The 10,670-nt window shown below is 35.7% G+C and overlaps 1 protein-coding gene across 4 annotated transcripts; it reads left to right on the forward strand.

The window, feature by feature from the left end:
* The first annotated feature begins 577 nt into the window (after positions 1-577).
* LOC109090122 (F-box only protein 21-like) lies at positions 578-7,858 on the forward strand. Of its 4 annotated transcripts, none has more exons than XM_042752814.1 (11): positions 578-904; positions 1,539-1,674; positions 1,847-1,941; positions 2,021-2,142; positions 2,756-2,902; positions 3,144-3,280; positions 3,864-4,000; positions 4,931-5,110; positions 5,372-5,504; positions 6,668-6,858; positions 7,671-7,858. In XM_042752814.1, exons 1-11 carry the CDS (start codon positions 618-620, stop codon positions 7,840-7,842), a joined length of 1,737 nt encoding a protein of 578 aa, XP_042608748.1. In that variant the 5' UTR covers positions 578-617; the 3' UTR covers positions 7,843-7,858. The 4 variants fall into 4 exon arrangements, with proteins under 4 accessions (XP_042608748.1, XP_042608745.1, XP_042608752.1 ...); XM_042752811.1 differs by having other exon boundaries at positions 1,832-1,941; positions 7,671-7,857; XM_042752818.1 differs by having other exon boundaries at positions 580-841; positions 1,832-1,941; positions 7,671-7,857.
* The last annotated feature ends 2,812 nt before the right edge of the window (positions 7,859-10,670 follow it).

The following is a 10,670-nucleotide window of genomic DNA, read 5'->3' on the forward strand; positions in this document are numbered from 1 at the left end:
GAATGTTTGTGGCTTACCCTCCTTGTGAAGGGCATCAATGATTGTCTTCTGGACAACTGTCAGATTAGCAGTCTTCCCCATGATTGTGAAGCCTAGTGAACCACACTGAGAGACCATTTTGAAGGCTCAGGAAACCTTTGCAGGTGTTTTGAGTTGATTAGCTGATCGGCATGTCACCATATTCTAATTTGTTGAGATAGTGAATTGGTGGGTTTTTGTTAAAATGTGAGCCAAAAATCATCACAATTAAAAGAACCAAAGAACTAAACTACTTCAGTATGTGTGCACCTAAATTTATTTAATACACGAGTTTTCACAATTTAAGTTGAATTACTGAAATAATTGAACTTTTCCACGACATTCTAATTTATTTTATAAATATACATATACATATAAATATTTAATTTTTAAAATGTCAAATTTTATTTACAATTTTATTTTATCTATATTGAATATATATTCTTTATAGTAAATGTTCAATATATTTAAAATAAATTTATATGTGTATATTCGGATCATTTTTAAGCTCAAAGTTCAGCCCTTTGCACCAGAAAGGGGCGTATTTTCGCTGACAACTGGGCGGGGCTTATATGATGTCATCTGAGTAAACAGAAAAGATGGCGACGCCATACACCGGAGATCGGGTTTTAGGGACAAACGCTGTTATTTCAGAGAGTTTCGCCAAACAGTTAACCGATTTACCAGCGGAATTATTAGAGCATATATTGTGCTTCCACGTTCTAAACCATATCGACATTTGCAACGTTTCCTGCACGTGCAAGAGGCTGCATGACGTGTGCCATGGCAGGGGAAAGGTCTGGGCGCATCAGTACAAACTCAGGTGGCATACATTAAAAACATTTCTAAAGCTTGATACCTCCATCAACCTCCAGTTTATCAAACCGTAAGAAATGTGTTTGATCCCCGATGGGTGGTTTAAGACGTGCATACAGTGTGTGAATTGAGAGCGGTCAGGTCGTGTTCTCATTCTGCTGATGCAACACATTTGTCCTGCGTGCACATGCAGAGATGCAGAATATGTGATACTTCATTTGTATAGGATCACCTCCTATATCTTGGGGGAAAAAACGAAAAGCACTTATAATTGTTGAAAATGTCAAGGGACTTTAAACACAGAAATGCACGCTATTCTGATGTGCTCATAATAAATCATATAAATGAAAAACATAATAAGATAACATGAGCTTCTTTAAATAAAAGTATGGTTTTAAGATTATTACATTTAGAGTTATTATAGTAACAATAACTACTTACTACTGTGTTTTAGCAAATACTTGTAAATTACAGCCTTTTAGATAGATTTTGCATAAAACTAAATTGACAAAATGTACCCTCTTCTAAAAGTATTTATTTATTTTTAACTTCAGGAGATATATTAGCACAAGTATTATTTTAAATAAGACACATATCATTACACTAGCCCCATTTAAGGAATAGGTTTGCCTATTTATTGCCTAACATATTTGCCGACCACCTTTTCAAGGTCAAACATTATTGTTGTGTGATTAATATTTTAGGTGGCCCAGGCTGCAGAGATTTTATCAGCAAAATGAGTCATACGATTGGCTGAAAGAATTCAAAACCCGGCACATGGTTGGTCAACAGATAAGAAGAACAGTAGAGTCTATTTCCAAGAGGTTCTTCACAGAAGTTGTGAGTGGCTTTAAAAGAGACTAAATTACAAAGCATTTTCTCAAAAATTGTAATCTATTTGGTATGGTCATTACGCTACGGTTGGACAGGTATATATGTACGGTAAGTTGGATTGAATAATTTGCTTTAGTCACTAACCCAGAGACCTGTAACTCAGCCTTGCGTTGGTCAGGTTCTTGGAGACAGCTTTGCGGAAATCGAGTCTCTTGGTGCTCCAGAACACTTCTGTGAGGATGAGCTGCTTGGCATTTTGAACTCGGACAAAAGGTTAGAAATGAGCTCACAATTATGTTATTTTATTTTCTTCGTAACACTTAATGGTTTAACGCATTTCCTTCTTTCCCAGGAAATGTTTGACACTTAAGTACTATGCAAAGAAAATCCTGTACTTCCTCCGGCAGCAGAACATACTGAGGAATTTGAGGGTTTTCCTTGAGAGACCACCAGAACAACAATCAGCCCTCGAAGGTAAGCTGATGTCTCACAAAAGAAGTAATGGTTAATTTCTTATTAAAGGAATAATTCACCCAAAAATTCAAATTTGCTGAAAATTTCGCATTCCATCATTTGCTCACCAATGGATCCTCTGCAGTGAATGGGTGCCGTCAGAATGAGAGTCCAAACAGTGGAAAAAACATCACAATAATCCACACGAGTCCAGTCCATCAATTAACATCTTGTGAAGTGGAAAGCTGCATGTTTGTAAGAAACAACTTTTGGGTGAACTATTCCTTTAATGGAAAAAAATAAAATAATGACTTTAATGCGTTATCTTACCAGTGACAGGGCCAAGTGATGATACCTGTTGTGCCGTAACTGTTATCATATATAATAAGCATAGCTCCAAAAATACATGCATGATGAATTTTAAATATGTATGCTGCATACTGAGCTTTGTAATATTATCAAAAATGTTCTAGCAAAGATATACACATCACAATATTCGCAATGAAATTAGGCAGTGTGCACAGGAAAGGTCGACTCCTCACTATATTATTATGGATGAATGAGGTTCAGCAATGTTTAGATCAGTGATTTATATCAAATAACACACGTCCGTTTGTTTGATCCTGGATTCCAGGTGCTGTTTTGGTCGATCGGTATTGCAACCCTCTGGCTGATATCACTCTTGAGAGCATATCTGCGCAGATAGAAGAACTCACTGACAAGGTGAAGAAGTATCTGCGAGTAAAAAATGCCACACACCCAAGTCTACGAGCCAGTCAAGGTCAGTCCGGAAAATTCCATTTACTATTCTCATGAGGTCTATTAGTCAGACCTGTGTAACCAGGCTTATGTTCTCTCTGGTGTCCGATAAAAGCTTTCAGCTTGATGTCGATAAAATAAATTTCTTTAATTTTCAGCATTTTTTTTTTATCTGCTTTGGACTGTATTGGGCAACCACAATGGCATTGTTGTTCTTAAAGCTGTAGCATCCAATATGTGTCTTGACTGGAATGTTTTTCCAGGTGACTGCTTTGTTCTGGAAAACCTGGAGTTTCAAAGTCAAGTCATATGTGCTCTGAATGCCGTGCTGTATGACCAGCTGCAGTACAAGGGCAATGAGCGGGACTACTACAATCCACTCAACTCATACATACATCAGGTATCATATCATAGGTAACATAAGTTAGACATGTCTGGATAACCAGTGTCAGGGGCAAACATGTAACATGCATTACATAAACAAATTTTTTTTTTTTTATGTAACATGTATTTTTTTTATTTTTGTAAAATAAGTAACATTACTAATATATGTATATATATATATATATATATATATATATATATATAGATTATATATATATATATATATATATATATATACATAGCTGCAAGCATTTTATGATTTGTTATAGGATGAGTAATTTAATTTAAACTTGATATAGTTTATTGTTTATTATTTGATGAATGGTAAGTTAATGGTTTGTAACTAAGTGTTTACTGTCACTTTTGATCAATTTAATGTGTCCTTGCAGAGTAAAAGTATATATAAGAAATAACACTTTTGATACAAAAACAGTTCCACAAAACACTAAAGTAATTTAACATATTACTATTTAATTGTGTCCATATAATTGTGCTAAATGTAAAAAAAAAAAACTTTGTACTGAATGTGTACATTGTAAAGTTTTAAAATTTAGACAGAAATGTACTTTATTTCTCACAATGTGCCCCCTTGTGGTCAGGTGCTGCTCCGTAGGACAGGCATTCCCATCAGCCTCTCTGTGCTTTACATGACTCTGGCCAGGAAGTTAGGAGTTCCTCTGGAGCCTGTCAACTTCCCCAACCATTTCCTGCTCCGCTGGTGCCAAAATCAAAGGAGGTGGGCGTTTAGCACATTCTATTGCAGTCTGTCAGAATGAAAGTACATAGCAAACCCCAGTCAGTTTCAAGTCAAATTTATTGTTATAGCTCTGTTTACAATACACATTGTTACAAAAATCATGATGTTAATGTTTATGATATCTTCATATCTCATTGCCACATTTAGAGCTGTGAGATAACGTAGTTTATATTTTGCAGTGGTACAAGCAATCAAGCAGTTGAGATTTGCTTTATAGTAGCCTATACATTGCCCTGTGTGAGTGTACTGTGGATATATAAAGTGGATATTTCCAACTTTATATAAAGTGCTGGACGACAATATATATTTTTTTTGCATTCAAGATTTAATACATAGTATATGTGAACATACTGTTAAAGGGATACTCCACCCCAAAATGAAAATTTTATCATTAATCACTTACCCCCATGTCATTCCAAACCTGTAAAAGCTCTGTTCGTCTTCAGAAAATAATTTAAGATATTTTGGATGAAAACCGGGAGGCCTGTGACTGTCCCATAGACTGCCAAATAAATAACAGTGTCAAGGTCCATAAAAGGTATGGAAGTCATGGTCAGAATACTCCATCTGCCATCAGACGTGCAATCTGGGTTATATGAAGCGACAGGAACACTTTTTGTAAGCAAAGAAAACAAAAATAACTTTATTCAACAATTCCTTTGTCAGCAGTCTCCTCTGTGTCTCTCCATATCACCGTATGCTGTGTGTGCTCTTCTGTGTCATCCGCACCACAAGGATGCGCTGTTTTATTTCAAATCAAAACTAAATACACGTAGAAACTGTGCATCCTTGTAATATAGTTTACGTTTTCTGACAATATAACAATATAGCAGCAATCTCAAACAATAGTGCTGTGCTTTCATTAAAAATAAAACAACAATGTAAGTTGACTAATGAGTTGTTTTGCAGGAGTGAGGACATCTACGACTATGTATACATTGACACGTTTGGGAAAGGAAAGCAGCTGGCTGCTAAAGAGTGTGAGAATCTGATCCGACACCAGGTGGGAGCAGATTACTACAGCGCTATAAGCACCAGCGAGCTGCTGCTGCGGATGGTGGGAAACCTGCTTAACATCGGCAAAAGAGGGTGAGGGTGTTGGGAAATGTTGTTTATATTCATATTGTTGTACTGTTGTCTAATGATCGTTTCCTTAAATCTCTGCACTTAAATTTTACTGATAATGAAGGAGGTGTTTAAGAGACATGTTTGCTCATTAGTAAGCCAGTCAGGGAATTCTGCAGTTGTAGACAGTGTTTTATGTAAATGAAATCCATTTTCTTGGCTGTCAGCTGAAGTGGTCAGACCCAGGTTTGTTGCGAGATGTGCTTGCATTTGTGTTTTGTCTAGGGAAGGGAATGAGAAATCATATCAGCTCCTGCGGGACTCTCTGGATCTCTACCTCACTATTAACCCTGATAATGTGCAGTATCTTCTGCTGCAGGCCCGTCTCTACTTCCACCTGGGCATCTGGCCTGAGAAAGTGAGTTCAGTCTCACAGATGAGACTTGAGTGTCAGTAACAGTCCATAATTATTATTATTTTTTTATTAAAGAATAGTCAAAAAGATAAAATCTCCCTCTGGCACAGTGGTTAGCACATATCCACTCTCATAAGGATGCTAGATTGAATTCACTAATTTGTTATTTTGTTATTTTTGTATTGTTGTTATTGGTTTTATAGGTTTTATTTTGAATGATTTTTTATTTTTAAATTTTCCATTCCATTTTAATTGTAGTTGAATTATTAGTAATTTTGTGTTTTTTGTCATTTTTAGTATTTTTTTTTTAATATGTGTGTATACATTTAGTTTTTATTTGTTTTTTATTTCAGCTTTAGTGATTTTAACAATCAAGTTAAACTATCTGCAACTAGCTGAAGTCAATGTTTTTTTTTATGAATAATTTAAGTAATTAGTGGTTATAATTCTATTTTAGTTTTAGTTAACTATAATAACCCTGAATTCATATTTCATCATTTCCTAATCCCATTCCTGCTTTCTGTTCCAATACTTTCCTATATCTCTCCATTCTGCTATTCCACGAAAAAGGCCTTTAAATATAAAGGTGGTGACTTCTTACACTAGTAACACAAGTATAAAAGAAGATAATTGCTATTTTGAAGGTAGATACTGTTTGCTTCATGTACAACTGGTACTAAATAGCACCCTGGTTACACTGCAAATAGTAATAGGTACTATTCACAAAGAGTGCAAACAAAAGTAAAATGCTATTTTTACTATATTACACCGCCCTGCATCATATTTGCTGAATGACATCAGTTACTTGTTTTTTTTTACTAACTTTGGGATGCTGATTCCAAAAATAGTGCCTGTTTAGCTCTAGCATGTCACACTTTTTCACGAAATGACTATGCATTGACTATGTAAACAAAATAAAAAGGGAAGGCGGATATTGAACATGGAGTCTCTCAATGGGTTTTAAACTTTTTGTTTGACACCTAACAGCAACAGACTCATAAGGGAGTGTATATGTTGCATTTACATTGAAAATCTGGTGAATATTGTGGTTAAACCACCAAATATGATCTGTGTAATCAAGGCTATCATCATGTCTATGGAAATATTCTCATGGGAGAAAAGTATAACCACTGTGTTTGTTTGATTTCTCTCTCTCTCTGTCTCAGGTGTTGGATATTCTACAGCATATCCAGGCTCTGGACCCGTCTCAGCACGGAGCGGTCGGGTATCTGGTGCAGCATACGCTCGAACACATCCAGCATAAGAGGCATCCAGTAGAGCTGGAGGTAAAGAAACGCAGCGAGCCTGACCACAGGGACGTACTGTACTCTGTAGGGCTCATCATGAAACATAAGAGGTGGGTTCCTGTTTGTGTAAGGGGTAAACTTATGAACTACATGGAATATAAAACTCAGTTAAATCTAAATTTTGAGAACAGCAAGGGAAACATCTATAAAAAGAAGTGATGCTAATTTGTAACTTATAATAATAAACACCTGTCGTTACTACATTTCTCCAGGTGGACCTCTTATTGATGATTCAAACATACTACAGTTCTGGGCCAAATAAGTCAAATAAGACAGACTTATTGGCACAGGATGGCAATGCAATCTTGATTTCAAACCAAAAAGGCTTAATGCTTTGCATAACTTTAGGTAGATTGTAGATGAACCATGCGTTTATATTTAATATTTGTAACCCTGGACCACCAAACCAGTCATAAGGGTCAACTTTATGAAAATGAGATTTATACATAGTATGGATAAATAAGCTTTTCATAGATGTATGGTTTGTTAGGATTGGACAATATTTGGCTGAGATGCAACTATTTGAAAATCTGGAATCTGAGGGTGCAAAAAACAAACAAAAAAAATCACAATATTGAGAAAATCGCCTTTAAAGTTGATCAAATTAAGTTCTTAGCAATGTCTATTAGTAATCAAAAATAAAGTTTTGATATATTTACGGTAGGAAATTTACAAAATATATTCATGGAACATGATCTTTACTTAATATCCTGATGATTTTTGGCAAAAAAAAAAAAAAAAAAAATATCAGTAGTTTTGACTCATAAAATTTATTGTTGGCTATTGCTACAAATATACCTGTGCTACTTATGACTTAGGTCCAGGGTCACATTTAATATTTACAAACTGATTTCTCTCGTAGGTCAGGCTACAACTGCGTTATATACGGGTGGGACCCTAAATGCACCATGAGTCAGGAGTGGATTAACACTATGAGGGTCCATCAGCTGTCTAAGGGGGCTGATCAGCCATTCTACAATGTCCTTGTGCAGGACGGGACGTGTAGATATGCTGCGCAAGGTGAGTTTTTCTAGTGAGCCAAGATTTAAGCAATGGAAATGACTTGATTTTTCATTCCTTTTTAATCTAACATAGTTATAGGTTGTGCGTGTACTTTTGCAGACTCGTTTATTATCACTTTCTGGTATCTAGGTAAACTAGGTCTTTGTCCTAATTGCTCTCAATTTCATCAGCTTCAGTGAATCATTTCTTTTGGGGCAAATGGGTGAGGTCGTAATTGATTCGAGACAATCGCAGTCTTAAAATAAAAAAAGAAACCCTTACTTTCTCTTTTCATTTGAATTTTTTTTTGGAGAGTATCTGTGGCCTGATTGTGATCGGTTGGAGTTAGCTTAGCCTCTACTTCACCGAGTTCTCTGACACACACTACATCGCTAATGAAGAGCTCCAGGCGCGTTACCCAGAGGATATGTGCAAGACCCACAGGACTGTAGAGGAGCTCTACCATGGTCTCAACCCCAACTCAGGACAGTCACCGGAGCCCACCGCCAATTTCCAGGACCACGATTTGTTAGATCCGTAGAGAAGAATGCCACCCCACTATAGATGCATAATGCCATTCACTTTCTCCTGAACTGTTACAACTGTTAAGGGACTGAATTTGAAGTTCAAAGAAATAGTTAAAGGAATAGTTCACCCAAAAATGAAAATTTGCTGAACATTTACTCAACCTCAGGCCTTCCAAGATGTAGATGAGTTTGTTTCTTCATCTGAACAGATTTTGGAGAAATGTAGCAATACATCACTTGCTCACCAATGGATCCTCTGCAGGTGAATGGGTGCCGTCAGAATGAGAGTCCAGACAGCTGATAAAAAAACTCACAATAATCCACACATCTCCATTCCATCAATTAATGTCTTGTGAAATGAAAAGCTGCATGTTTTCTGACAGACTGGAGATGTTCTTGCGGAGGTTTTACTGTTGTGGATTATTGTAATGTTTTGATCACCTGTTTGGACTCTCATTCTGACGGCACCCATTCACTGCACAGGATCCATTAGTGAACAAGTGATGTAATGCTACATTTCTCCAAATCTGTTCCAATGAAGAAACAAACTCATCTACATCTTGGATGGCCTGATGATGAGTACATTTTCATTTTTGGGTGAACAATTCTTTTAAGACAACATCTTGGTCTCAGATTAGTTTTAAGCGCAATTTTGACCCAGAGCTGCAAATGAAGTCTAAGTTGGAAGAAACGTGTTGTATTTAAATGGTTGAGTATAAATGATTCAATTGTATAACATCCTGGTCCTAGATTAGTTTTAAGTGCAACTTTGACCCAGAGCTGCAAATGTAGTCTAAACTGAAGGAGTCTGAATGTGTTTTTTTGTGTTGATGATCAGCTTCAGGCCCATTCCTTATGCCATCAGTCACAACACATCTCACTGAACTAATGCACTAATGTCACATATGTTAATATGTTAACTAACATCCACTTGACATGAGGTAAAATGTCTAAAGCTGTCACCTTAAAATATTTTGTAATGTTTATTTCAAAGTTAGATATATATAAAAAAAGAAAAAACCTAGAGAACAAGGGCTCAAGGAATTCTTGGCTCATAGTGTTATTAATTACAAAAGTATTGAGAATATAAGAGAATGTATCACAATAAAAGAATAAGCTCTACTTTGTTGGTCTGGTTATTTATTTATAATACAATTGTCATGTTTTGTTCATGTCGACGATTGTCATGTTTTGTTCATGTCGACGAGATACAAGATTGCTATGCTGATTTAAATATTATGCTGGCATATTATGATGAATTAGGAAAAGAAGGAATCAGAATCGGTTTTTCCCTGTTCTGTTCTTTAACATGCACTGAAATCCTAAAGTGAAAGTTGGATAATGAATGGCAAACAAGTCAGGGTGGTGTCCCTCTTGTATCCTAAAAGCAGAGTGTATTTGCATTAAATGTAAATACTCATCCAAAGTCAAACAAACCTTAAATATTTATAATGCAAATAGAAGCATCTACCACACTAGAACCTTAATCCTTTCTCTGGCTGAAGAAAAGAAAGACTGGGTGAATATCACGAAAATATTATTTGAACTGTGATATTTTCATGAATAATAAGAACAAAGTAATATCTTAAAGATACTGTAATCATACAAATTATTTTAAAATATTGTAATAATCATATAAAATAATTTGTATTTATTTAATATATTTATGTTATTTTAAATATTATTTTAATTCATTAATATACATTATATCTATATACATATAGTATTATTCCATTTATTATTTACGAGTTATCTTTTTGACAACGACCTCAAATATCTGCTGACAAGAAGCCGAAGATGTCTATTTTATACCTAACCCAAGTGTCCATCTCTGGGTCTCAAAATAATTTTCAGATCCCCCCAAAAAAAACGGACGAGAGACTCAGGTGTGTCACTGACGCGTATTTTCATATTTAATAAGCGGGCGGAGCTTTGCTATCAAAGTCTGAGGACACGTTGTGAAAGTTCTGACCATTCTTCACACAACTTTCTTTCTGAACTCTTCCGGACTTTAACATGGGAGCTTCTCAGTCTGGACCAGTGCATATGTTCCAAGATCTAGCTTATAAAACTGGCTGTGAGTACCTATGAAACTTTTAAATGTGTAGACAGCTGGACCAGTGCATATGTTCCAAGATCTAGCTTATAAAACGTAAATGAACATGGTACTGTGATGATATCAGAAGGTTGTATCATGGTAGTACTTCAAATAGAGGCCATATAGTACCAAAAAAACATGGGCCATAATCCCAAGGTGCGGTTTTTTTTTTGTTTTTTTTTTTTTGACAATTCACTCAGCTTGTCCAAAGGTTGCTGTAATATATAGTATAATA

Source organism: Cyprinus carpio, chromosome A5 (assembly GCF_018340385.1).
Source record: "Cyprinus carpio isolate SPL01 chromosome A5, ASM1834038v1, whole genome shotgun sequence".
Lineage (NCBI taxonomy): Eukaryota > Metazoa > Chordata > Actinopteri > Cypriniformes > Cyprinidae > Cyprinus > Cyprinus carpio.

What these genes read in the sequence shown, in the direction of transcription:
- LOC109090122 (XM_042752811.1), top strand. Translation starts at nt 618, where the DNA reads ATGGCGACGCCATACACCGGAGATCGGGTTTTAGGGACAAACGCTGTT. An exon ending in AACCTCCAGTTTATCAAACC is followed by an intron (nt 905 to 1,538) that starts GTAAGAAATGTG and finishes TTAATATTTTAG; the next exon opens with GTGGCCCAGGCTGCAGAGAT. An exon ending in CTTAACATCGGCAAAAGAGG is followed by an intron (nt 5,111 to 5,371) that starts GTGAGGGTGTTG and finishes TGTTTTGTCTAG; the next exon opens with GGAAGGGAATGAGAAATCAT.